The sequence below is a fragment of the Zasmidium cellare genome, assembly GCF_010093935.1.
Source record: "Zasmidium cellare ATCC 36951 unplaced genomic scaffold M409scaffold_49, whole genome shotgun sequence".
Classification (NCBI taxonomy): Eukaryota; Fungi; Ascomycota; class Dothideomycetes; order Mycosphaerellales; family Mycosphaerellaceae; genus Zasmidium; species Zasmidium cellare.
The window spans coordinates 43,956-69,978 of NW_022986993.1; the positions used below are offsets into that span (position 1 = coordinate 43,956).

General features: G+C 53.3%; 12 protein-coding genes across 12 annotated transcripts; 7 read left to right on the plus strand and 5 right to left on the minus strand.

Annotated features, from left to right (window-relative positions):
* Positions 1 to 739: 739 nt before the first annotated feature.
* M409DRAFT_70491 (uncharacterized protein) lies at positions 740 to 2,460 on the plus strand (the record flags this gene model as incomplete). Its single annotated transcript, XM_033818758.1, has 6 exons — positions 740 to 847; positions 908 to 1,191; positions 1,317 to 1,347; positions 1,403 to 1,496; positions 1,546 to 2,284; positions 2,337 to 2,460. The coding sequence occupies 6 exons, from the start codon at positions 740 to 742 to the stop codon at positions 2,458 to 2,460; spliced, it is 1,380 nt and encodes a 459-aa protein (XP_033661203.1).
* A 133-nt stretch (positions 2,461 to 2,593) lies between these two features.
* Positions 2,594 to 3,464, minus strand: M409DRAFT_60017 (uncharacterized protein; the record flags this gene model as incomplete). Its single annotated transcript, XM_033814349.1, has 2 exons — positions 2,594 to 3,109; positions 3,162 to 3,464. The coding sequence occupies 2 exons, from the start codon at positions 3,462 to 3,464 to the stop codon at positions 2,594 to 2,596; spliced, it is 819 nt and encodes a 272-aa protein (XP_033661204.1).
* Positions 3,465 to 4,048: 584 nt separating this feature from the next.
* Positions 4,049 to 5,965, plus strand: M409DRAFT_70493 (uncharacterized protein; the record flags this gene model as incomplete). Its single annotated transcript, XM_033818759.1, has 6 exons — positions 4,049 to 4,180; positions 4,253 to 4,563; positions 4,620 to 5,046; positions 5,097 to 5,261; positions 5,316 to 5,725; positions 5,788 to 5,965. 6 exons carry the CDS (start codon positions 4,049 to 4,051, stop codon positions 5,963 to 5,965), a joined length of 1,623 nt encoding a protein of 540 aa, XP_033661205.1.
* A 709-nt stretch (positions 5,966 to 6,674) lies between these two features.
* Positions 6,675 to 7,175, plus strand: M409DRAFT_29171 (uncharacterized protein; the record flags this gene model as incomplete). Its single annotated transcript, XM_033809342.1, has 1 exon — positions 6,675 to 7,175. The coding sequence occupies one exon, from the start codon at positions 6,675 to 6,677 to the stop codon at positions 7,173 to 7,175; it is 501 nt and encodes a 166-aa protein (XP_033661206.1).
* A 572-nt stretch (positions 7,176 to 7,747) lies between these two features.
* M409DRAFT_70494 (uncharacterized protein) lies at positions 7,748 to 9,128 on the plus strand (the record flags this gene model as incomplete). Its single annotated transcript, XM_033818760.1, has 3 exons — positions 7,748 to 8,575; positions 8,625 to 8,936; positions 8,991 to 9,128. The coding sequence occupies 3 exons, from the start codon at positions 7,748 to 7,750 to the stop codon at positions 9,126 to 9,128; spliced, it is 1,278 nt and encodes a 425-aa protein (XP_033661207.1).
* Positions 9,129 to 9,276: 148 nt separating this feature from the next.
* On the minus strand, positions 9,277 to 10,656 carry M409DRAFT_70495 (uncharacterized protein; the record flags this gene model as incomplete). Its single annotated transcript, XM_033818761.1, has 1 exon — positions 9,277 to 10,656. The coding sequence occupies one exon, from the start codon at positions 10,654 to 10,656 to the stop codon at positions 9,277 to 9,279; it is 1,380 nt and encodes a 459-aa protein (XP_033661208.1).
* A 3,117-nt stretch (positions 10,657 to 13,773) lies between these two features.
* Positions 13,774 to 15,228, minus strand: M409DRAFT_29174 (uncharacterized protein; the record flags this gene model as incomplete). The annotated part of the gene is made up of 1 exon (XM_033809343.1): positions 13,774 to 15,228. The coding sequence occupies one exon, from the start codon at positions 15,226 to 15,228 to the stop codon at positions 13,774 to 13,776; it is 1,455 nt and encodes a 484-aa protein (XP_033661209.1).
* Positions 15,229 to 15,748: 520 nt separating this feature from the next.
* M409DRAFT_70496 (uncharacterized protein) lies at positions 15,749 to 17,303 on the plus strand (the record flags this gene model as incomplete). The annotated part of the gene is made up of 4 exons (XM_033818762.1): positions 15,749 to 15,947; positions 15,977 to 16,127; positions 16,193 to 16,750; positions 16,808 to 17,303. The coding sequence occupies 4 exons, from the start codon at positions 15,749 to 15,751 to the stop codon at positions 17,301 to 17,303; spliced, it is 1,404 nt and encodes a 467-aa protein (XP_033661210.1).
* A 396-nt stretch (positions 17,304 to 17,699) lies between these two features.
* Positions 17,700 to 19,579, minus strand: M409DRAFT_60024 (uncharacterized protein; the record flags this gene model as incomplete). The annotated part of the gene is made up of 5 exons (XM_033814350.1): positions 17,700 to 18,229; positions 18,335 to 18,543; positions 18,595 to 19,020; positions 19,075 to 19,457; positions 19,553 to 19,579. The coding sequence occupies 5 exons, from the start codon at positions 19,577 to 19,579 to the stop codon at positions 17,700 to 17,702; spliced, it is 1,575 nt and encodes a 524-aa protein (XP_033661211.1).
* A 406-nt stretch (positions 19,580 to 19,985) lies between these two features.
* On the plus strand, positions 19,986 to 22,378 carry M409DRAFT_60025 (uncharacterized protein; the record flags this gene model as incomplete). The annotated part of the gene is made up of 6 exons (XM_033814351.1): positions 19,986 to 20,207; positions 20,294 to 20,394; positions 20,443 to 20,754; positions 20,803 to 21,240; positions 21,296 to 21,540; positions 21,591 to 22,378. The coding sequence occupies 6 exons, from the start codon at positions 19,986 to 19,988 to the stop codon at positions 22,376 to 22,378; spliced, it is 2,106 nt and encodes a 701-aa protein (XP_033661212.1).
* Positions 22,379 to 23,799: 1,421 nt separating this feature from the next.
* On the minus strand, positions 23,800 to 24,540 carry M409DRAFT_60026 (uncharacterized protein; the record flags this gene model as incomplete). The annotated part of the gene is made up of 2 exons (XM_033814352.1): positions 23,800 to 24,327; positions 24,385 to 24,540. 2 exons carry the CDS (start codon positions 24,538 to 24,540, stop codon positions 23,800 to 23,802), a joined length of 684 nt encoding a protein of 227 aa, XP_033661213.1.
* Positions 24,541 to 24,906: 366 nt separating this feature from the next.
* On the plus strand, positions 24,907 to 25,389 carry M409DRAFT_70497 (uncharacterized protein; the record flags this gene model as incomplete). The annotated part of the gene is made up of 2 exons (XM_033818763.1): positions 24,907 to 24,985; positions 25,043 to 25,389. The coding sequence occupies 2 exons, from the start codon at positions 24,907 to 24,909 to the stop codon at positions 25,387 to 25,389; spliced, it is 426 nt and encodes a 141-aa protein (XP_033661214.1).
* Between the last annotated feature and the right edge of the window lie 634 nt (positions 25,390 to 26,023).

Here is a 26,023-nt window from a genome sequence, read left to right on the forward strand (position 1 = left end):
GCTGCTACACAGCCCCTTTAAACCAACAACCACCATGAACGACATTACCAACACCACTCTAATCATCGTCTCCATACAACGCCATTGACAGTATGGATACCGTGCGTCAGTCGGGCTTCGCATGTCGAGGCTCCGCGTACAGGGCTGGGGCGGATTACTTATCATGGTTGCGAGGCGCCGTGTTTGTTTTCAGAGGGCTGGTTTTGGGCATTTTGAGCTGACAAAAGGTGTTGCGATGGCTTGAGGATGGGATTGTGATTTCAAATGGGTTTGGGGACGGTGGAAGGTGTTCTGTTGTAGGTTCCATGGAATCGTCAAGTACGATCTGGAGTGGTGAGATGTGGGATGTGGAACTCCACGGCGGAACATTGTCTGTTGCCTCCATCGATTTTCGAAAGACCTTCCAATCGAGACGCTGAGGACATCAAGCATCTCTTCAGCACTATTGAGATATCCTCCTCGAAGCGACGTCGAACACTTCACTCACTCGAGGTCCCACTTTTCCTTCCACGCGATGCCCAGTCTGGGCAATATCTCGACTAGCGCCAACGGCCGCGCTGCGATTGGCCACAACTGTGAAGGACAAGGGTAGTCTTATCTAAGTTTCGATATCAATCAACAGCCCTGGAGGGCAGGGAGTGGATTTGCTTTGGCGAGGAGGGACCTCATCTGAAGTTGTCCTAGTTGTCTCAATCCCAGAGAACTCGTTGAGCATTATATTCAGATGTATAGTTCTACAATGACAGCGACGACAAGCAGCCCACCAACAGGCTGGCAAGCCTGCGACCGAACCGACACCCTCTTCGTGCTCGTCTGCACCGTAATCTGCTGGCCCATCATCCCCGCCGTAACCACCACCCCCAAACCCCACCCCCAAAACCCTCTCAACACTGACCAACTCCCGCAGGTCGGCATCGCCTACTCCGGCTACTCCTGGCGCCGCAACGGCCTAACAGCCTTCCTCCCCTCAATCCTCACCATCACCGTCTGCTCCATCCAGTGGTTCCTGATCGGCTACACTCTAGCGTATGGCGAAACTGGTGCAGTCTTTGGCGACCTTAAAAATGCATTTCATATTGGTGTGCTGGATCAGCCTGTTGGCACGATCCCGGCGGTGCTGTTTAGTGAGTTTCAGTTGGTTTTTGAGGCGACGGTTTGTGCGATTGCTGTTGGGGGGGTTGCGGAGAGGGGGTGAGTAGTGTTTTCTTTCTTACGGAGGGCTGGATTTGGGAGGGATGTGTGGGTGGAGAGTTGGGCATGAGGATAGTTGGGCATGAGGATGAACCTGATGCTGATGGTTTTTTTTTGTTCTGTAGGAGGTTGATGCCGTTGGTGCCTTTTATTCTTGTAAGTTGGCTTGGCTAGAGTAGTGTTTGGGGCAGGGTGTTGATCTTTTGAGCAGCTGTGGTCGACGTTCGTATACTGTCCTCTGGCGCACATGGTCTGGGGAGGGGGTTATCTTGGGGAGACGCTTGGTGTTCTTGACTTCGCTGGAGGTAAGTGGTGAGGGTGATGTATCCTGTCAAGGCGACTAATTCGGGGTAGGCACCCCCGTCCACGTCTGCTCTGGCGCCTCAGCATCCGCCCTGAGCATCTACTTATCCTGGCCCCTATTCCGTTCCCGCAAAGCGAAATCCCGAACACCCACTCACATCGCTCTCCACGGCCCTGGTAACTCCTACTCGCAGATCATCGCCATGGTTATCATCTGGGGCTCATGGCTCGCTTTCGACGCAGGCACAACTTTGAGTCTCACCTTCCAATCCGTCATGGCTCTGTGTGTTACGAACCTCTGTGCCTCAGCGGGCGCTATCACTTGGATGCTGATAACATTCGCTGAGGATCGCAGGTGGTCAATCGACTCCTGTTTCATGGGCGCCATCGCTGGTCTGGTCATGATAACGCCCGCCGCGGGCTTCATCGATCTTCCCACCTCGCTCCTGTTCGGCGTTGTGGGTGCACTCGTCTGTCGCCAGGCTCTGCGGATCAAATTCACGGACTTCGCTCGACGATGGAGATGGGTCGACAACGGCGACACATTCGCTACCCACTGTGTTGGAGGACTGCTCGCCACCGTCATGACTGGGATTTTCGCACAGAAGAAAGTCGCCGCGTATGGAGGTGTTGAAGTTGCCGGTGGTGTTGTCTTCGACGGTAATGTCAGGCAGCTGTGGGTCCAGATCGTAGAGGCAGCCATTGGGTTTGCGTGGGCTTTCATCGGATCTTACGTTATCATTGCTTTGATCGATTGCGTTCCTGGTCTTGAAGTTCTTGCGACGGATGAGTAAGTCGGATGGTATTTTCGCTTGGTTGGGTTTGCTGACATGGTTATCTAGGGAGATTCGTTCGGGCCTTGATTTCCACCAGACTCACGAGACGGTTTTTGGGTTTGAGATGACTCAGGAGGAAGCTGAGTACTCGCCAATGTCCATGTCTACTGGGGTCCAGGTTGTCGAGTAAGGATCTCAGCTCTAGAGGAATTGAGGAGCGACTTCGACCGTCGCAATGAGGGTGGCCGTGGCAAGGATTGATTTTGTGATGGTCGTTGAGCGACAAGCTCTCGCATGTACAAATGTATAGATTTAGTCGAGATCTATCGAGCAAGATACCCTCCCTCAACAGGTAATGTATGTCCAGTAACCCACTGGGCATCCTCACTGGCAAGGAAAACGCACGCCTTGGCCAGATCATCCGGTTTCCCAAGCCCCCTGAAAGGATGGTTCGCGGCAACTTTTGCATATAATTTCTCATCCTTCCAAATAGGCCCGGTCATCGAACTCTCGGTGTACCCAGGGGCAATACCATTAACATGAATCCTGTGCGGCGCACAATCCAGAGCCGCGGCTCTCGTGAGGTTGAGGACGGCTCCTTTCGAGGCGCAGTATGCAGCGGTGTGGTCTGCTCCTACATAGCCCAGGATCGATGAGGTGTTGATGATCCAACCCCTGTCGCCTGATGTATGTGCATTTTGTTTAAGCATTTGCTGCACGGCATACTTGATTCCGAGGAAGACTCCAGTCGAGTTAACGTCTTGCGTGCCTTGCCAAATGTCTTGATCGATCTCCCAGACGGGCTTGAAGCCTGCGTGTGCCTCTAAAGAGACGCCGGCCTAGTTACGAAACATTAGTAGATCGAATAGACGATGAAGTTTCGAAGCTCACATTATTAACCATGACATCCAGCCTCCCAAACTCATCCACCGCAGCTTTGACAAGACTCTCCACCGATGAAGGTTTGCAGACATCAACTTGGTTGAAAATTGCTTTGCCTCCCATATCCTTGATACTTTCGTGGGTGGTGCGTTCCTCCTCCCGGCTTCCTGTATATTTCGTCGTCTCACGAATATCGGCACAAACCACCCGAGCCCCTTCTTTGTGGTATGCGAACGCAATGGCTCTGCCGATACCTGAAGCTGCTCCTGTGACGATGGCGACTTTGTTGGCGAGGCGCCCTAGTGCGGCCATGTTAAAGTTGATGCTGAATGTTGCGTCGATCTTCTGCAGTCGAATTCTGGGTTTGCAGATGTGAGATGGTTCAAAAAAGGCCGGCGACCAGAGACACGGCTTTTGAATGAGCACATGATGTGGTGGTGCAGAACTCGGTATGCTTGCCGCCGGTATGCGTTTGAAATGCCGGAGGAAGGTGAGGCGATCTTTCACTCCTTCCACATTGGGCGCCCCCTGTCTCACTTGCCGTCCTTACCAAGTTCTACACCTCGACGTACACACTTTTCCTCGCTTCATCAACTATGAGACCATCAGACAAGCGAGGAACCGCGAACAAGTACTGATGCCAGCAATTGTCAGCCGCAAGGATCGACCTCAGGATGACCTTACTAAGACTCTCGAGCCCTACAATGAATCCAACTCCGCCTTTCGCAAGCGGATCCAAAACCGGTCAGCATATACTTCTCATCGAAGGATGGAACGCAACCCTGGCTTTCGACTCGGTTTCTCGCGTTTACGAATAAGAACTTGAAACACCCTTCATATGTATGTAAGACTCGACCTCGCCCGTCAATTCTCTGCACCGTTAGCACATACACAACATGGAGCAACGACCGACTCTCTCTGCGAATGCAGTCATATCCCTCTTAGCTGGGGCGTGGGTCGTACTCAGGACATCGGCGGCTTTCTTTGCCTTGTGGCTCAGCAAACTCGCCTGCCAAAAGCTCCATAACGTGGGATGGCTCCCATCACTGTCATCGTTCCCATCAGCTCTCCAGCAGCTGGCCATCGTGATCACCACACAGCCAAACATCGGCACATTCATTGGCATTTGCATCGGCGGTGCGATCTGGAAATGCGTCGACAGACTCCTCTTCCACCCGCTGAGCGGATTCCCTGGCCCCAAGCTCGCCGCTTTGACGCACAACTATGAGTTCTACTACGATGTAATACTCGGAGGCCAGTATACGTTTCTGCTGAAAGCGCTCCATGACAAGTACGGCCCGATCATCAGGATCTCGCCGTATGAGCTGCACGTTATCGATCCGGAGTTTCATGAGCAGTTGTATAGTGGTCATGGGAATCCGAGAGATAAATATCCGTTTGTGACGCATAGGTAAGCGACATCTGAGGGTTGGAATGACCGTGGCTGACGTTCTTGTTCGTGGACAGCGTGGGAGAGACGACCTCTGTCTTCGCTACCATATCGCATGAGAAGCACCGGCAAAGAAGAGCGCCACTCAATGCACTATTCTCGAAGAAGTCGGTTGGCGAGCTCTCATCTACCATCTTGGAACGGGTGGAAAAGCTATGTCAACGAATAACGGAGTTTCGAGCTTCGCAAAAGCCTCTCTCGCTGAAGCATGCATACTCGTCCCTGACTTTGGATGTCATCTCGGGTTATTCATTCGGAAAATCCCAGCGAGCTCTTGACAGTCCGGATTTCGAGAAGGTCTTGATCGATGGCTTCGATGAGGCCGCTGACGGGTTATGGCTCATGGAGTTCTGCCCACCCATTCGTGCTTTGATGCGACAGATTCCGCCTTCTTGGGGTTGGCTCCTTGGGCCTGGCGTGGATGCCCTGATGAAGGTCCAAAGTGTATGCTGCTAGTGATCTCTCGAGCAAGGATCTGGCTGACTTTGATGCAGTACCTCGAGGTACAAGTTAGGGAGGTTCAAAAAGAGCGAGTCCAGGAGAAGAAAGAAGAGCGGCGTACGGTCTTCAATGAGATGCTCGACAGTCCTGACCTGCCACCCGAAGATCGGTCCACGTTCAATCTCGTCAACCAGGCTCAGGTCATCATTGGTGCTGGAGTGAGTCTACCACCAAATATCTTCAGATTAGGACTTACTAACCTCCTTACCCAGATTACAACTTCAGCGGCCCATCTCGCGAACACCACATTCCACATCCTCAACAATCCCAGAATCCTCAAGAAACTGCAGCAAGAGCTGAACGAGGCAATACCAGACCCGAGCACCCTCGCACCACTGGCATCCTTGGAGAAGCTAGAATATCTCAACGCAGTCGTCGCAGAAGGCCACCGACTAAGCCATGGCGTCGTCCATCGCATGCCAAGAATCTCTCCCTACACACCGATCAAATACGGCGACTGGACAATACCCGCCGGCTTGCCAGTGGGAATGAGTGCGCTGCACATCCATCTAAACGAAGAAATCTTCCCATCGCCGAACGAATTCCAACCCGAGCGGTTCTTGGGCGAGGAAGGGCAGAAACGGAAGAAGTATGTCGTGCCTTTCAGCAAAGGGACAAGAAGGTAAGTGGTCATGGTTTATGAATCGTAACGAAGTCTTGGCTAACGGATGATCGAATCGAAAGATGCCTGGGCGAAAACCTCGCTACGGCAGAGCTTTACCTGACGCTAGCAGCCGTGTTCCGTCGCTTCAACCTGGAGCTGTTCGAGACGACGAGGGAGGACGATATCGACATGGCGCGGGAGTACATGATTCCCTTTCCGAAGAAAGGGTCTCAGGGTCTGCGGGTGCTGGTCAAGTGATGGAGGTACAGTATATAAGTACTTCTCGGGGGCTGCCGCTCCGGACATGAGGTGGCTGATGAATTGATGAATATGTGCAATGCGCACGTTGGTGCCTTGGAGGATCACGAAGCTCGAGCTGTTGGAGCGTCTCCACTTGTTCTTTTTCCATGCTGCATCGAACCTGCACGCTTGCGGCTGGGCCGGGCAGGGGTTTTCGCTGCTTGCTTGCAACCAGGTGCGAGATTACCTCGCGTTCTCTTCGGCATTCTCCATGGCAGTGCAGAAGAGCAAATACTCTTGGCTGGATTTGTGGTTCTTCCTTCAGACTTGTCAGCGCCTACACTCAACGCATTCCTTCGATATGTCCACGCAACACCGGATCTAGAGATCGTCGTCCGAGGCTGGACTTGTTCGTATACCACTTGAGATTATTGAGACAATCGCATGGCAAACATAGCCGCCCAGAACTGGACATGCGTGTCAGCGTTCGCCCTAATGCACCAACGGACCACATCGGATTCAACACCGAAGTGGGCAGCTGAGACACTAAATTCTATCAACCTTGCGGGCAGTGTACGCGGATGCATCTAGGGGTATGTAGGTGTTCATTTTAAGATCCTACTTCATTCTTCTTATCCTACTCTCTGCCTTCGAATCAATATCAATATCTTCCTCGTCTCAAACCCAAGGAACTTCTGCAAAAAGAACCCGCAAACCCTCCCAAATAATGTCCACCTCCATCAGCACAAAACCCCCCTCCCCAAACCCCCTCGAAGGCTTCCCCGACCCAACCACCATGCCCGCCCCCGCCTACCTCTCACGCCTCTGCACCCTCCTTGTCTCCTACCTGAACGACCACCCGATAACCGACTACAAGCCCGTCATGGAAAAATACCTCTCCCCCAACTTCAGATACGAATCCGAAGGCCCCAACGCCTTCCTCAACGCCACCACCCGCGACGAATACTACGCCCACCTCGTCGCACTCACCCAAGACGCCCCGAACCTGCGCGTCGAGCCGACGGATATTTTGGTGGATGTGGATGAGGGGAGGGGCAAGGCGACGTTGAGGAGTACGAGTGCCGTGAAGGCGGTTTTTGAGACGAGTAGTGCCATTGTGAGGGAGTGTGTGGAGGTTACGAGGTGGACGAGGCGCGCGGATGGGGAGTGGGTTTGTGATCGGTTGACGTTGATGACGGGGCCGGGGAGTGCGATGTTTGATGTTTGATTTTTTGGAGGGGGAGGTGGGTGTTGGGGTGGAGGGGTGGGGATCTATGTTTCTGGTTGCTTTGGCGAGTGTAGAGGGCGTTACGTTCCTTTGGTCGTGCAGGTGAAGTTGAATCTGGAAGGATTGGGTGGATCGTTTAGGATTCGGCAGTCAAATGGCAAAGGGGGTTTCAGCCAAATCTTGCAAGCGACAGGACTCTTGAGATAAGATCCGCGGAGTCCGCACATTAAATGAGCTGAGTCAAACAACGATCCAAGAAGCGCCTCACATCCCCCATTATTGGAGAGGTATTCCTTGCGAAGATGAACTACCATGGAGGAATGTGCGCTTCGCACGACCCGCCGCGGACTCTCCGATCAGGCATCCGTACGAAAGAGACATTGACTCACCTCCATTGCCTGTTCCTAACCATCTGCAAACTGCCATCGGCAGCGGCATCATCTGCATCCGTTATCGAAACCCCTCCGAACTCGGCCCCCAGCTCCAGTAGAAAGCATTCACTTACATTCTCATTTCCGCTGTATCTTATCAGATCATCTCATCCGTCTCTTTCAACTGCCCCACTCGCCACCATGGCCTTCGACACCCTCAGACTCATCCTCCTAGCAATCAAGTTCATCACCCCATACGCCCTCTCCGCCCTCCTCGATCAACTCCGCATCGTCATTCACAAGCACACCTACAACCCCGTCGACTCGCCCAAGAACATCATCGTCGTAGGCGGATCGTTCGCGGGGATTCAGGTCGCGCAGAGATTGGCGAATAGCGTACCGACGGGTTATAGAGTTGTTCTGATCGAGAGGAACTCGCATTTTAACTATACTTTCAATTTTCCCAGGTATACCGTTTTGCAGGGGCATGAGCGGCTCGCTTTCATCCCGTACGACCATATCGCGAAGAGCCTGCCGGTGGGTAGTCTCGGACATGTACGTGGATCGGTTGCGGATGTTAAGAGCGATGTGGTACTTCTGCAGTCTGGGGAACAGATCCCGTACGACTTCCTGGTGATGGCGACGGGGTGTAGTCAGAGTCCTCCGGCAAAGTTGAGCGCCACTGATCGTGGAGAGGCTTGTCAGGAGCTGCGAGCGTACCAGCAAGCTATCGAGGCCGCTGGGCGAGTTGCTGTCGTTGGAGGCGGTGCTGTTGGTGTCGAGCTGGTGGCGGACGTTAAGAGTTATTATCCTGATAAGCAGGTGACGCTGATCCATTCTCGAAATCAGCTTCTTCCGAGGTTTGGGCCGAGATTGCATACGCATGTCTTGGGTAGTTTGGAGAAGCTTGGGGTGGAGGTTCTGCTTGATGAGAGGCCCGAGATGCGACATGGCCAGACCGAGAATGGAGAAAAGGGGTCGACGTCGCTCACCCTGAGAGATGGCTCCGTCGTCGACTATGATATCGTAGTAAGTCCTTTCACAACATCTGTCATTCACGGTGCTTACCAAGTCACAGATCCCCTGCACCCGCCAAACACCACACTCCAGCATCCTCTCAACCCTCACCCCAGACGCCATCTGCACGTCCACAAGCCGGATCTTAGTCCACCCAACCCTGCAGGTCTCCACTAAACAGAAGACTGCGACAAACATCTTCGCCCTCGGCGACGTAGCAGAAACAGGAGGACCCAAGATGGCCCGGGCGGCGTTCTTCCAAGCCTCCGTCGTGCAGAAGAACATCCTGTCGAGGATCCGAGGGAGGAAACCATCGGCAGTCTACAAACCACAGCCTACGATCGAGGGCTCGCTGAAGTTGACGATTGGGAAGGTGAGTGAGGGGTGGGTTGCTAAGGAAGGTGTTGTCCATACTGATGTTGTGCAGACGGAGGTGGTGACATACTGCCAGCCTGAGAAGGGCGCCGAGATCCTGCTGACGAACAACAAGGGTAGAGATGACTTGGAAGTCGAGAGGGCGTGGAGGTTCTACGGCGCCGATATTCGCGATGTGAAGTCTCATTGAGCGATAGAAAATTCTTGGGAGTGTAATAAGACGCCAAGAAGGAGAGACCGCTTTTGATGATTTGCCCCTGTATACTCATGACACAAAGTGTGAAGTAGTCAAACGCCGTTTCCATGCGTAGTCAGCACTCGTAATTCATTCCCGTCGATCAATAGTCGTCGCCGTGACTTACCACCTCCTTTACGGTAGGGCGGAGGAGAATGGTGTGCTCGTATTGAGCCGTATAGCTTCCCTTGACATCGACCAAAGGTGGGTAATCCTGCACGATGCCGCTCTGAACAAGGTTGTTCAATCCCAGCAGGTACTTCTCGTGACCGAGTCGGTCCAAGTACCGTCTGCAAAATGGAAGTGTGCCAAAGTTCTTGTCGATGCTGCGGAGGAGCGTCTTTGCCGAGGCAACCCGCAAGGCGACCTTTGGTGCGTCGGCGACCTTGGCGTAGTGAGATGTCTCCATGTCGTCGCGCACGATACCTTTGCCTGTGCTGCCGAATGTTTCGATGGCGTAAACTTCACCTTCCTCCATCTTTTCGTTGCTACCGCCTTTGACGATAGGCACAGACTTGCCGGCCGAGCCGCCGTGGATGCTGTAGTGTCCGATGGTGTGGCCGTTCAAGTTGCGAATGGACTTTACGGGGTACGTCGTGCCATTGATCTCGACCTCGTAGGACTCCATGGCTTCTTGGATACCTTCTCCAATCTCACCCAGGCGAGCGTCGATACCGGCTAATCTCACACCGGTGTTTGTTGCATCCTTTACCGCAGCCAGCAGGTTGTCGTACTGGGGTTGGAAGGACATGGTAAAGGCGCTGTCGACGATACGACCATTGACGTGAACACCAAAATCCACCTTCATGACATCTTCCTCCTTCAGCACCATCTTATTGCCTGCATTAGGAGTGTAGTGCGCTGCGCAGTGGTTCAAGCTCAACCCAGTGGGGAACGCAACACCCGCAATTAGGTTATCCCCCTCCTCCAGACCCATATGGCCCGTCAAATGCCTTGTCCCGTTCTCAATCCCCTCAGCAATCTCCGTCAGGCTCATGCCGGGCTTGATCATCTTTTGCGCATACTTCCGCACTTCTCGGTGCACCTCGGCCGCCTGGCGGTAATCGGTCAAGAAGTCCTGATTCATGCGATCCAGATGGCGCTTCTCCTCGTTCGTCGTTCGGAAAGCATTGTCGTTCTTGTATTCCACCTCCTCACCCACGGGGTACGAGTTGTCTGGGAACAGATCTGCGACTTTCCTGGTGGGAGGAGAGGTCTGGGCTTTTGCGCCTCCGCCAGCTGCGCCTGTGCCGGCCTTCTTCTTCTTTCTCGGCTTTCTCTTCTTCTTTTTCTTGGCCGCCCCGTCTCCCGCGCCGCCCTGCTGCTGCTCTTCGCCCTCGTCGGCCTCGTCGTCGTCCGAGTCGCCGCCTTCTAAATCGCCGTTTGCTGCGTTTGCTTTGGAGCCGTTCTGTTTGGCGACCGACCCGGAGTCTCCAGCGAGCTTCAGGTCGGCCACACCTTCCTCGGCGCTGACGGCCGTCATGGTGGATGTGTATTGGGCAGTCGGGGAGCCTGGAGGTGGAAGTGGTCGAGGATGTATCGGCGGGTGGTCGCGTGGTTGTTTTAGATGGCCAAAGTTCGCTAGCGCATGTCCTGGACGGCAGTTTTAGCCGAAGGACGTCTTCACAGTTTACCTCCACGGCATGCGAAAGCACCCAGGGCTACGATGACCAACCCGGAAGCCAACATTAATGCATGTTTGCCGCTGTACCGTCCATGTCGGGGCTTGGTCGAGGTGGCTGAAAGTGCTTTCCGTTGCGCTCGATGAGATCTGTAGATCAGCCCAGGCATGTCACCAAGAAGAAGTAGACATATGTCAACAACAAAGCCTGAGAGGCCATGACGGAGAACAGACGGGATAATGATACGCGCACCTAGAGTAGTAACACTCGAGGCAAAGATAGTGCCATATGTCGCTGATTGATGCAGCGATCGGTCCCCCTGATTTCTTTCAAAGCGATTCTGGTTCAAAAAAGGGCAGGGCAAATGAGGCGAAACCGAGGAGTTATCTGCACGGCTGGCGCAATTGTCCACAGCAGTCTCCTATCGCGAACGACAGAACTGAGCTCCATGCAGCATCTCTGGGGCCGAAAAGAAACCACCAACACAGCGAGTATCTCAACTTTTCGACTTCGGTCGTTTTGCAGTGCGATGTGGATACCAAAGACGTAGGGTTTCATGGCGCGGGCGGTGGAAAGACATTCGAAGAAGTGGACTCGCGTGTGAAATGCGGCACGTGTGATGGAAGCAAGCGACGCACCAGCTGGACGAATGGGTCAAGACGGAACGTACGTTCTCATGGTCGGCGTACAGTCGAATGGTTTCGGTCTTGTCGAGTGATGGGTGCGAGGAGAAAATAGGGATCGTATTACGGCGAGACGTCGCCAAAGAGATCCACAACCCAGTGCGGGAGAGTTCGGACAAGATGCGGCGGCGGTGGGCATCGCACGAAGCGTGGTGGCTCGCCGTCCTCAGCAGCGTGATCTCGGGCACGAGTGTCAAGGTGACCGGCGAAGGGCAATGGGTCGGGGTGATGTCGTCGGCGATGCTGGAGTACTTGATCGAAGCCGTACCGGGGGCGTCGTGTTGGAAGGTGAGCAATGGGTGTGCAGTGCGATTGGTGCAGATGGCACCATCGAAGGCGATGATGGCGAGCAGGCTGTGGAGAGGGATTCGGGGGAGGCCAAGGAAAAACAGCAGTATGCGCAGTATGCGGCTTCCCAGGATGAGGAGAGTGGGATTTCCGCCTTGAGACGACAGTGTCACTCGCCGCACTTTTCTTAGTGGAGGGCGCCAGAAGACGAAGTGACCACGCATGTAGGTGCGAATCGACATGGGGTGCGAGGTGCCTTTCACATGGATCCCTGCAGATTGATACAAAGTGTGTCGTGTTCTTCGATCGTGATAGAGTCTTGCTGTAGCAAGCACGACGAAGTCGACGATTTCAACGACGCATTGTGAACTCCACAGTTGATGCATCAACACCGGTTGAACGCAGTATAGTTCAAAGGTGCCTGCAAAACTTGACTACTTTCTTTGCTTACAAAAATCGTGTTGGGTTTGGATGTCTAATCCTAAGTATGATTTTAAACTCTAGACTGTTCAGGTGGCCTGACAAGATAAGGATCCCAAAGCCTCAATTCAGGGTTGTATTTCAAAGCAATGTACGACTCCGATGGTGCCATGAGACCGGCCGTTCATATAATACAAGTAGCTCGATTGGTTCTTGTGATGATTCACTTTCACATTACATCAAGCACCAGCAAGATCAATTTGCGTTGCTCTGTTAGCACTTGATAAGTGAAATATATATGGAATGTCCTCTGTTCAAGTACGTTGACGATAAACAACCACAACACTACCGTCACGTCGCTCTATCGACCACAATGTTGTCCACAAAGACTATCAAGTCCGACTCTTCGTCCATTAAGTCGACAGCTTCAACAATCTAGTTGATTAAAGAGACGACACCACTCATCACGTCTTCGAAGCGGACTCTATCACCTCGTGAGAAGCAACTGAGGAGAATGGCTGACCGACCCAGCGTCGAGACTCTGGCTTTTATGACTACAATGAAGTAAACATTCGATCAGAAGGACGATTACAACGACAGCACGAGATACATAGAACGTGGCCGTCTACGACCCACCTACTTACAATGGCGGCTTTGGCGTTTATGAAATTGGAAAGACCGTTGGTCACGCTTCACAAGACTAGCTCGTCTTTCGGCGAGCAACGACTGCCTTATGAGATTCGATGAGATTGGATGATTCGCAGAACACCGAACCTTGTTCGGAGGAATACATTCAAACAGGAGGATAGAATGGACAATTCTTGACGGCAATGTGGAAAAAGGAAAGCAGAGTGGGAAGGGATACTTGTTATGCAAGGATGTTGCTCTGTTCGTGACCACATAGTCAATGCCCGTCGAGGCATGAGACTAGTTGACAAATTTCCTACAATCTGTTCATGGCTTTGCCATCGTCTCCCTTGGTAGGCCTGCGCACCGCCCTAAGGCCACGCGAAGTCTTTCCTTGCCGTGGTCGTCTCGTAGTACTGAGTACTTTCTTGTAATTCCCAGATCTCTTAGATGTGTGACTAAACTGAAGTCCGCGATACGGGTTATCATTTGCGACATATGCTTCGTGCTTGGTGTAAGGCAATTTCGTCAGATTGATAAGCGTCGCTTTTCGCGGCCTGAAACAGAGGGCCTGACGTTCGACGCAGCCGCAAGCCGCACAGGGAGAGGGGGCTCACTGTTGAGCGATGTTCGGTGGACATAGCAATACCTCCGGAGCCGACTTCGCACACCGCTGCAGACTTAGGTAAAATGCCTGTCGCTTCTAGACCAGGTTTATAGGGCTCTGGCTCTCGGTGCTTACCTGTGACTTCGAATTGCAACCAAAGTTTTCAATGGAACTTGATTAGAGCATTGCTGCTAGCTTTCAGATTCTAGGTTAGTAAGAGAACATAGGCGATGCGGAATATCGATTTCTCCTAGCTTACTTAGGTAGGGGAGGTAGACCGACAGCGTCACGAGCTATGTCAAACTTTTTGTATGCAGGTCATAGCTAACACTAATTTACATTTGCTCGAATGTTCAATTTTTCGCCCTCAAAACCTTGAAAAGCTCGTCAAGTGACGGAGCATTCTCCAAATCCTCAACCAACCGTTGCACGTTTTGCACACCGCCTTCACTGAGGACTGTGCCCGCTAATTTGTTGAACTTTGCCTCAATGTCCCCAGGCTGCGCCAGATTGTCTGGCGAGCCTCGCCGTTGAAGTACCGTCTTCTCGAATTGCTGCCCGTCCTTTGTTCGCACATTCACCCTAGCCGCGTGGCGAAAGGTACGTCCCATGCCTTCGATCTCGGTGTCAATATGAGCCTCCATTCGTGATATCAAGCCGAGAAGCTTTGGTTCTTGCAAGCGATCTTGTTCGAATTGACCCATGCCGGCATCACCATCGGTCGCAAGTACGGCCAGGCTGTAGAACAGGTTCATTTGTGCAGCAGTCACACCGGCTGGTTTGTACGCCCAGGCGCAGTGATGGTACGTGATCTTAGAACATCCGATGTCAATCTTTTCGATGTCGTCCGAAGTCAGCGAATGATCCTGGATGATGATGCGAAGGCAGTCGAGTGCGGTCTGAATGCTTGCCACTGTAGCGTACGGCTTGTACCCGACGTTAAGAGTCTCCCATGTTTTGCCCAGATTGGTTTGCAAGTTTTCCGGAAGAGGGCCGCTACTAAAGGTCTGTAGAAAGCCTCCAAAGGACGCTTCAAGAACGTTTGAAATCCCCGTGAAGCCTTTGCGAGCCAACAGACCACCGTACACGCCGTTCTGGGCGGCCCACCCGGCATGCATACGCTTGACCATCGACCCTTCTTGGGCAGCCATGAGTCCTGCCGCGGCTGAGCCAGCGATTCCGATGGCGTTTTGAGTGTCTGCCGCATCTAGATTGAGAATTCTTGCAGCAGCCGTGGCTGCCGCATCTAGATTGAGAATTCTTGCAGCAGCCGTGGCTGCCGCGAAGGGGCCGACAGCGCCTTGGGGATGATGACCTCTGAAAAAGAGCCCAGCGCCCGTCGACATGCCGACACGGCATCCGACTTCATACGCAGCCACCGTGGCAGTAATGAAGTCCTGTCCGGTTCGTCCGCCCTCAGACTCCGCGAGCGCCAATACCACTGGTAATATGATGGATCCAGGGTGGAACCCGCCGTCGCGATGGATCTCATCGAATTCAAAGGAGTGGCCTCCTGTTGCGTTGACCAGGGCTGCTTGCGCGGGCGATGTCTTGACGCCGTGGCCCACGATGGAGGAGCGGGCAGTGGCACCGCTTTCTGTCGCCATCTCTGCAATCATTTTCGCCCACGGTGTCTGATTGCCATGGAAAATCACGCCGATGTTGTCCAGTATGAGCTCTTTCACTTTAGAAACAACCTCTGCCGGGATATCATCAAAGCGAAGTGCTGATGCAAAGGCTGCAAGATCGCTCGTGGCCCCTGGTGCTATGTCTTGGGCGTTGAGTTCTGCCAGGCTGTCTTGTGCCATGTTGTAAATTGCCGTAATTGAGTAGGTAGGTCAACCTGTGGGCCTTGGCTGTACACAGAGAGACTGGTCTTTAAATGAGTTGAGTTTGGCAAAAACAGCCTGAGCGCTTGCCGAGCGGTACCGGTACGGCGCCGACGTGGAATCTGGAGCGCAGCCTTGCGACGGAAAAACGGCTAACGAGCAGCTGCGATCAATCATATCACAAGCCGGTACGGACCGATGGAGACATGCGCGCCTGATTTTGTACTGTTCCGAATGGAAATTTGCATAAGAATGCATACAATGTTTCTCTCCTTTTTGCTTGAGGAGGCTCATTTTTCATCATTTATAGAAACCACATTTGAATATGTCGCTGCCTATGACTGAGCTCGCCAAGGGAGACGTCAGTCATGATGAAAACCCTCAGCAGATACCGCCAGTCGAAGACAACATTAACGATGTGGGAGCAAAATACTCGGAACTCGCTGATCAGATGGAATTTTCCCCAGCGGCAGAACGGAAATATCTGCGGCGCATTGACATGGTGTTGATGCCAGTCCTCTTTTTGAGCTGGGGTTTCCAATACACGGACAAAGGCATTCTCAATAGCGCCGCTCAATTTGGTCTTCTTCAAGACCTCGATCTGTCTCAGGAGGTCATCGTCGATGGGAAACCGCAGGTCAGCCTCGAAAGGTTTTCGTACGCAGTCATGGTATTCTATTGGGGTTATTTCGTTGGAAGTATGGGTCCAATTTCTCGCAACCAGTAGCTGTGCTTACAATTTGCACAATCCTTCCGGCCACCTATCTTGCACAACGCCTGCCAATAGGCAAGTTTGTGGGGTGTTCGATAGCCATCTGGGGTATCGTCACCATATCGACTGCAGGCGTAAATTCTTACGCTGGTCTCATGGTCAACCGGTATGCCGACTCCCTCCCTCCCCTCCTCCCACTTTCGACCGTCTCCTGATGAGTGGACTTGTTAGGTTCTTCCTCGGGATTTGCGAATGTACGCCGGCGCCCGCCTTTTCACTCATCTGTTCAATGTGGTATCGGCGCGACGAGCAGCCCCTTCGTCTAGCTATATGGTATTCAGCCTCCGGACTCGGCAGCCTCATTGGCGGCATTGCGTTCTACGGTGTTGGTCATATTCACGGATCGTTACACCCCTGGAGATACCAGTACATTATTCTTGGATCTTTGACGGCTGTATGGGGCGTCATTGGGGCATGTGTCCTGCCGGACAATCCCACGACGGCTAAGTTCCTCTCGTCAGATGAGCGCGTCCTAGCGGTCAAGCGCATGCGGTCCTCTCAGACCGGTATCGAGAATACAGTCTTCAAACTATACCACGTCAAGGAAACGTTCATGGATCCTAAGACTTTTCTACTCGGCCTCACAGCCTTCACTATCACGCTCGTCAATGGAGCTGTGTCTGGCTTTGGCTCACTCATCATTGGCAGTTTTGGCTTCTCCTCCTTAGACTCCGTTCTACTCAGCGGAACTCCAGGCGGAGTCGGGTTCGTTGCGCTTATTGTGGTTGGGTAAGTACACGTCAAACGTCTTCAGTTCGAAGCAGCTACTAACCGAGATCTTACTAGAGTTGGTCTTTTGTACTTCCCAAACCAGCGAGCCAATGCCTTCGTCTTTTCGAGCGCTCTAGTGATTGCTGGATGCGTTATGATATGGAAGTCGAGCTGGCAAAACCTTGGCATTCCCCTAGCAGGTTTCATCCTGCTCATTTTCTTTGCAGTAGCATATGTCATGCTATTGGCTTTGATGACGGCGAACACGGCGGGACACACGAAAAAGGCGATAACATCCGGCCTTGTATGGTCACTCACAGTGATCTCCAATGCTGTCGGGCCACTTCTCGTCAAGACCACAGAGGCGAAGCAACACTACCCCAGCCTGATAGAGCCAACTCTAGCGGTGCTGGCACTTGGAATTGTTATGATCGTTTCGCTGCGATTCTATCTGAGCACAGAGAACAAACGTCGCGACAGGAATGGGACGGTTACGGAAAGCGGCGCGAATGAGACGGCTTTCGAAGATATGACAGACTGGGAAAATCCAAACTTCAGATATTCATGGTAGAGCGAGGACAGCAAGTTCGCCTCGATAGGACAGTCGAGGAAAATGTTATAGTACTCTTTAGCTTAATCGTATCCTTCAAAGCAAGGCGTAGAAGAGTTTCTTTCTCTAGCTACCCTCTCTGAAGTCAAGTCTATGGACGCAGCTTCTGTTGTATCTCTACTGGATAGCCGTGGTGAAAAGGTAGAACGTTGGGGAAGCTTGGCGGTTTTGAGGCCAACGTATGGACCCGAGTTGGCGCCTTTGTATGCGGAGGCGTTGTCGAGTAGCACAAGCAGAGACATGGTGCGGAAGGTAAGATGCAGGGACCCATGTAAATATACAGACGGGCTAGAAGCTGGCTTACTAGCGATACATCGGCGCTGACACGGTCGAATGCTTCGCTCGCGATAGAGCCATTCACCTCTCCCCCTGAGAAGCTCCCGCACTTGTCCAATCACCCAGCTCCTTCCGCCACATCCAGAGGAAGTCATGAATGAGGCTGCCGGAGAATCGAGGTCGCAATTTAGCGTTGGGCTCACGAGTAGCACCACTTCGTAATTCGTGATCATTTCTTCGCAATCTTTCAAACAGCTCATATACCTTGGCCCGGAAATCGTCAGTCTCGGCAACACAGTTGCGCAGCTTAGTCAAGCAGACACGGAGGGCGGTCTTGCCAGCTGCAACATCAATCTCTCCATTATAATCATCGCTCTTCGTCACCTTTAGGAGAAGGAAGCACGCAAAAATCATTGCGTCCTGGTAGATCACTGGAGCGGAACGGAGCAATCCTCCTGGTTCATCAACAATCTTCAACTGATCCGCCAGCAGCAACGTGAGCTGATACGCTAGTATCATCCCCCGACGATGGTGAAATGATTTCCGTGGCTCAAAGAAGTAGTGGAGGCGCAGTTGGAGGCCAGCAAACAGCAGCATAACCCTCACTTTTGCTGTTAGTCTGTCAGTCAGCTTACGGAAACATCAATGCTAAGGTAAAGGGTGAGCTGTACCTGAGATTCGACCATCGACAATGGTGCGCAAGGTTTCGAACTCACTTTCCAGGACAACCAGTTTCGCGATCCCTTGATTCCCTGTCACCTGATCCAAGGGTGCCATGAAATTATGAACACGGTTGCAGAATTTGAAAATTTGAAGGAGATAGTCGAGCTGTAGTGGCAGGCTTCCTTGGGAACTGACTGAACTTTTGCAACGACACGACATGTCGTCCTGAGCAGCAGCCAGCTGGCTAGCAAATCCAAACACACTATGTAAGCTGTGAGCAATCGACTATCAAGGTCTTTAGACCAATGCTGACCTTTTCGCTGCTACAATGCACGCAGCCCATGTTTTCGCAGCCTTGAGATTGCCCACCAGTGGTGCGTTCTGATTGACGCACGAGTCTTGCATGGATTCCGCACAATTCAACCCGATCTGCATGGCCACACTCGTGGTCGCCGCAATGAGAGCCGACCGACAGTCGAGGCTGATAGAGGCCGCAGGAAAGGGCCAGAAACAAGTCAAAAGCATGCCCTGTACGTCTGCTAATGAACATGGTGGCCGTGCGAATTTTGTCCACAAGAGGTCTGTGACGAGAGGGCCAAGCGTTGCTTGCAATCTACAGTCACGCCGGCTTGCCACAGCGATAACGGCCCAGAACAGGAGCGGTGACTGCACGTATGTTCCATCAGGCGAGCTCGCTGGGTCTAGAAAGTCGATGAAAGGATGGTATTCCCTGAAAAACCTGTCATGTTTCAGTGGAAGGCTTTGACCGTGCTCATTCACATCAAGTACTTACTTAATAAAGAGACGATTAGCCTCAACCGCAGATATGACCATATTGCCAACGGCACGATCAAGGGTGAGAGTCGTGGCTGTTTGCCCAAGGGAGAGAGGAACAGAAGAAGATGAAGGGCGATGGCTTGGTAAGGACAATCGCTTGACAGCAGAATCGACAGAGACCGTTGGCTTAGGCTGGCAAAGGCGTGAGTGTCTATGGTGAAGGAACGAACCACGCGCCGACGATGTACCAGGTGCTCCATGCCCACCGGTCGTCGCTCGAAGTCGCTCAATCTTCCTTGTCTTGTTCACACGCCTGTATCCAGCATCATGATCGTGCTGAAGCCGATTCGCAGCGCAGCGCCGACAACAACGGCCGCTTTCAATCTTGTCGCGTCGTACCTGAACCAGAAGATCAGTCACATATCGATATAGCGGCAATAACCTGACCGAACCCCTGAAAGGCACACTGGACTGGCGACACTGTGCGCACGCACTTCGTTCGAGCTTCCCGCTGGAAGCATCCTGTTCGGAATATTGCAGATGACCACCTTCTGATTCCTCGACAGTGTCGGTGGCCCTGGGCCTGTGCCGCCAACCCCACTTGGATCTTATACAATTGAGCCAGGCAGTTGCTCTCATTGCCGTAGACCCGGACCGTGCGGCGCGTGAAAGCCGTTGAGGCTTTATCTTATTGTGTCGATAAGATCCAGCGATTCCCTCGGGCCGAAATCCGGCAGAAGCCTGTACTGACATTGGGGTTACGCCGCCCCCGTCCGTGGGTCAGCCTGACGCAACGACAACGGGCCACCTGCCTCGAATTCCGGGGAGTACATATGCACCCCAGGTCACGCCAGCCTGCCGCCAATCGCAGCCTCCACCGATACGGACCGTGTACAGCGCTTTCGGCGGCGAGGTCACAGGCCGGTTATGTGCGCATGTTATAAGACGGGCCCGCCGCCGCCGCTCTGCTCCGAGAGACTGCCCTCCGCAACGCCAGCGATGCAGACACCAGACTCGACTGATCCAGCGCATGCCCGGTCACTCTTGCCCAGCGCCGCGTCGACAGCGTCTCCCTTGCCTCCCGATCCTGCCGAACCGCCCCGGCGCGCGAACAAGAGATTGGCATGCCGAGAATGCCGCCAGTGTAAGGTGCGCAAGAAGAAACGTGTCCTGACTTGTCCGGAGGACCTGCATTAGTTGCACGTTGTCTCGCTCTCTAACGACTCGGGTCCTAGATTCGTTGTGAGGGCAGCCACCATCGGACCTGTAGGCGATGTCATCGATTGGGTCTGTCTTGCGTCTATGATGACAGCTTCAGGCGCGCCAACAAGCACTCGTGAGTCGAGCGGTGCAGCATACCGGCCCTTTGCTGATGTTCTCGTAGGAAATGGGATGAGCTGTCCAGACAGGTCAAACATCTCCAAGCGGCCCTATCGTCCTCTGCTACACACGCGACCAATCCGGCCCACGAGAACAGAGCATCCTCGCATCCTCAGAATGACGATGACACGACTGCTCCTGGACTGCAGGGCATTGGCGAGAAGCCGTCTACTCTGGTCAGCTCGCAAGACACGGCGATGGAGTGTGACCCAGTCTCGCAAGATCATGACTTGGTTGGTGTGCGCGACTTGGGAGAGTCGCCACCTTTAGGGACTACCAGACTGCCGATGACGCTGGTCAACCAGGCGTTCAAAACGTGAGACTCCATAGCATAGTCACTCTTCGACGCTGACCTTGATTGCAGATTTTTCAAACGGTATCATTCCTACGTGCCAATACTCGAGGACAGCATCACGCCTGATGATTGCTTTACGCAGTCTCCCCTCCTCTTCTGGACCATCTTGACCATTGCCGCGAGAAGATCAGAGTACGAGCCTGCTCTGCTATCAAGCATCACAGCTGGTTTCAAAAATCTGTTGTGGCAGACCATCGGGAGCCCACCACATTCCAGACACGACATAAAAGCGATGATCCTGCTTTGCTTCTGGTCCCTTCCCACTTCTTCCATGTCGACAGATATATCCTACTTCCTTGCGTCTTTGGCCAAGACTAGTGCGATGCATGCCGGCATACACAAGCCTTTCGAGATCCAAGACTTTTCCAGGGTCAAGATAAGCTTGGATCTGCATGAGTTCAAAGAAGCATTGACAACATGGACGGCCTGCTTCGTAGCAGCAGAGAAGTTGGTTCCCCTGCTCTTATGCACGCTCTTTGCGACTTGGCTAACCTGACAAAAGCATCACGGCGTTTCTTGGCCACCCGCCTCTATTTGATGCCGATACGACGCTGGAACTCATCTCCAAGCCGATCAGCCAGGGACTCGTCCCACAAGCGCTATACGAGAGCAGCGCCGTCTTCCTGTTATGCAACAAATTTCATAGAGCTATGGCGAGTGGCGACTTACTCACTGTCACTACCCTCATCCCGGTGTATGCAAGTGAACTGAGGGACCTACGAACTCAGCTCGGTTCAGATACATCTAGTAGGGTTTCCAACCCCTGAACCGCTGATTGTATACTTACAACATCATAGGACGAACACATCTGGTCTTCCTGTTCGCTTGCCTGCAGCTTCGAACTTATCACTTCCTTGCACACAATGTAGAAACTATTCCGTGTGAAGGTCTACTGGACGGTTACCACTCGGCTACATCGATCATTCAGGAGCTGTCGCGCCAGGAACCCGACGACAACGTCTTGTTACGAGGACCAGTCATCTTTCAGAATGCCCTAATGATGGCCAGCGTCTTCGTCCTCAAAATCCTCAGAACGAGACACGTCAGATTAGTCAACCTGCAGGAAGGCCAAAGGATGTTCAAGCTCAGCATTGTGCTCATCCGCAAATGCTCCATCGAAGACAACGATCTACCAGGCAGGATGTCCAAGATCCTCCTGCAGCTGTGGAGTAGACCCACCGACCCCAACTCTTCACCACAAAAGCTGAACGTGCAGTCCCGTCTGGCCGGCAGCCTCTTACAAGACTTCCTATGGCAGTGGAGGGAAAATTTCGCGGACCAGGAGAATAAACCCTCGGCGCCGGCGACCCACGACCCGAATTTGCCTTCTCCCCGATCAGACGCCCCGAAGACCTCCACCATCGATGCTTCTCCCGACCAGGCCAAATCCCCCAGCCATCATCCCAGGGCTGCAGTTCTGGAACCCATCGCATCATCAGCAGCAGGTCCTAGCCTCGAGGAGGGCGACCACACCGATGATTTTCTGTGGCACACGGGCCTCAACCAAAGCTTCAACATACCCGAAATTGAATTTGCGAGCTTCATGTCGCCGATGGATGTGGTAGGCTCTACGAGTAGGATGTAAGCAAGGCGTGGCGTATGGCGTATGGAAGAACCTGTCTCGATTCATCAGGCAAGGGTTCGTTGGAGCCCGGATTTAGTTTAGCCTGGTGAGCCTTGTATTATGTATTGTGCGGGTCTTGATAGAAGTACATGATTTTCTGGTTCGACGCAGGCATTGTTGAGCTGAGATTTCTAGCCTTGGCGATGCTGAATAGCACTCGTGATTGTTGGAGGAATGAATAGCAAGCCTTATGTGTGCATTTGGGAGGAATTTTTCTTACTTAGCTGCCGATTGTGGAAAGACTTTTCTGAGCTACAGTGGCTCGCATACGGCGTGCGTGAGTTGAGGGTGATGGAAGTAAGTCAAACGAATCAGAACATTCTGGCCATGGACAATCCTCCATGACGTCCAGTACTAGTGATACAAGCGTCGCCGTGTCAGTAGCGCGTGATAGAGGATGGTGAGTAGTGAGGTGCAGACAGGCCTCAACACTAGTTGAGAACGGTTCACTGCTCAGCTCGTCTAGGTTCGGGAATGATGGCAACTGGTCTACGATCTCCCTGAATGTGGATGGCCTTGGTATGCAAGCACAACATTCTCTACAAGTCAACCCGACCGTGCTAGCCTTCTCTCCGCGAAAGCGGCGCAAAAATGCATGTGCTACCAGGGACGTCTCTCGGGTCGTGTACTTCGGCTTTGGGGGTTCTGTCTCGAGGCTACTGAGCTTCCAGTGAGACGGCTTCTTGTGAGACGGCTGGCGGGATACTCGAGATCGAGGAGTTCACGAAATTGGTGCTGCGTTTGGTGCGAGGCTGGAAATGGAGACGACAGATAGAGTTAAGTAGAGAGAGTTGAAGCAGAGTTAGAGGGGAGAGGGGGGATGGAGAATAATGAGGAGGGGAGATGAGAGGATTCGATGCATGATCCACGGGCGTGATCATGAGTTATAGCCTTCAGTCTTCTTGTCGTACGTGGGAACGATCGAGCTCCCCCAGTCCTTTGAGATGATCTGCAGCACCATAGAGTGGCATGTTGTTGATAGTTGAGAGTTATGAAGGCCAACAGAGCATCCAAAGGGTATCATACTCTCCCGCTCGGGGCATTTACCGCAGACCTGAAAGACAGAGTCTACCGAGGGACGGCGTACCAGCTGTTCTCTCGCCCAAGGTATGTCACATGCTCTGCTGTGGACCCTGTCCCGCCGTTCTTTGACGCTGAGAACCCCGTGCCGTTGACACTCATCATCTCCACCGATGCTGTGCCTCGTACTCCTTCATTTGGAGATCCAGGAGCGTATCAGTAGGAGTGTCGGCTCGGTGCACAACAAGGTCGACCATCTCCACCTGTCCGAAGTCTGCACCTCCATTCCCGTGATGAATATCTTCGCCTTCCTTCATCTCCGGATGCTCATGCTCACTCGTCTGCTGATCACTCGAGGCCTCCTAGACGTTCCTGATGCGCGTGTCGAGGGCAAACCGATCGGGTGTGTAGATGTCAACGGCGCCTTCCACGAGCGTCTGAAAGGCGAGCAAGTCCTTTTTGGCCTTGTCGGTGAGTTCGGAATTCGAGGGGTCTTCGACTCGAGTGATCGCCTCGACGAGCCAGTTGCCGCTCGGGTCGAGGAGTCTCAGATCCTGGTCATCCGAGGAGAAGATATCGATTTCTTTGGTGTTGTCGACAGGAATGTGAATCCGCACGATGCGGACGATGACGTTGCCGTAGACGAAGCGGTGGCCGAGGAGGGTGTAGTTCGACTTGAAGCGATACAATTCCTGCGATTTCTCGAGTTCTGCGGAGTCGACGTCGCGCTGGGTGACTTGTCGTGAGATGAAGTTGGGCATGCCTGGGTCAGGCGTCTGCTCGGCGCGGAGGCGCCAGGGGATGGGGTTGAGGGAGCCGTCGGGGTTGGTTGCGACATTGCGGACGAGGCGGCGATATGAGGGGATCTGCTTCTCTTGCTGCTGTTTGGTCTATTGAATTGGAGGTCAGTATTGAGGTTCTTCAAGAGAGTATGCATCTTTCATTACCTTCTTCACCACTGCCGGTTCTGGCTTGAGCTCGGCCAAGACGACATGCTCCTCGCGAATCGGCACGGGCTGCGACGCGGTGACGCCAGCGAGGATGTTCAGGACCTGGCGACCCCTCACGACGGGCACCTGGGCGTAGAGGAGGTATTCGTGCATGGCGGGGGTTTGATTCATTCATTCATCCACCGAGGGTTGTCACATGCGCTTGTTGCTAACCGACCGAAGGACGCACAGAAGGGCAGGTGCGCGTCGGAAGAGACCGGAGCGGGCGTCGGGAGTCAAAAGCCGACGTCACGAGATGGCGCGATACGGCGATAAGTGCAGAGGCAGCTCGACGAAACGGTTGTCCCGCTTCATTTCCCCCGGCCACTGCACTCATTACCACTTGTTCGACTGCTTCTGCTGGTGTTGTTGGACTGCATTGTCTTGGAATCTGTTACTACGAAAATCCGCGCGCCTCAATACCCCCATTCCGCAAGCTTCCAACCACTTTCCCAGCCAGGCAAGATCCCAGGAAGCACAATGCAAGCAACGCGGCGCCTGCTCCAGCACCGCCAGCCCTTGATCAAGTTTGTTGGTCGCCGGCACCAGATACCGCAGAGTAGGCAGTGACATGCTGTACACCATTGGCGGGTTCTTCGAGCTCACTGTCCCGCAGAACTCGATCACTCCCCTCACGTTCACCCGGCAGCACCCTCCCCCCAACTGCCCGAGTCTTTTGCTTCATACCGCGAGAAAGCCACCCAACACGGGCCCCTCAAATCCACACCGCCGCAGTCAGCTCCCACCAGCACGTCGTCGTCAGCACCATCGTCGAGCGCAGCACCGCCGCAACACCCATTGGGCGAGATTGGAGGAAGAAGTGCCAAGGAGTTGGGGCCGATCCGGATCGCAAAGGGCGAGTACGCAGACCGAAGCGAGCTACCCAAAAGATTCCACCGCACGCCCTGGAGCGCGGCAGAGATTGAGGCCATTGAGAGCGGGGGAGCGAGCATGTTTGCATGAAGGGAAGGAAAAAGGGCATGACATGGCATAGCGATATTCTGCATGGGGCGACAGCGTGACGCGTATTCGAGCGTAGAAGAGGATGTATGCATAGAGCTGAGCGATTGGCCGTCTCGTTCCTGGGGGTTAGTAAGAGCAGGGCGAATGCATCCTCGGTATACTTTGAAATGACAGAGAATGATGGATGACATCGACTTCACGCATGTCAGCGGACTGTATCATGCTGTACGCGCCATCCATCGTGGATGTTGGCAGCGTCTTCGTGAGCTGTCTTCGATGGCGTTACGCAAGTCGACATCGTGAGTTGAAAAGTACAGGTAAGTGCGACGGACTCGAGGACGACATGCAACATGTGCTGGCTGTTGCTCTCCATTCACAGTTGCAGCTCACCACGCAGGAATGACAAGGAGATGGGGAACTCACTGCTGGTAAGACCTGGGCCCGAGCAAGAATGTCTGCAACAGCTAACACCAATACTGATCGCAGACATGAGCTGTTCTGCTGTTGTCGCCACAAAGTTTATCGTCACCTCAAGAATATACCAGCCCATCGAGCCAATATATGGTCAGCCATGCACAACATGCTCATCATCTTACTGCTGCCTCCCAGAAATCGACCACATCTCCCAGCAATG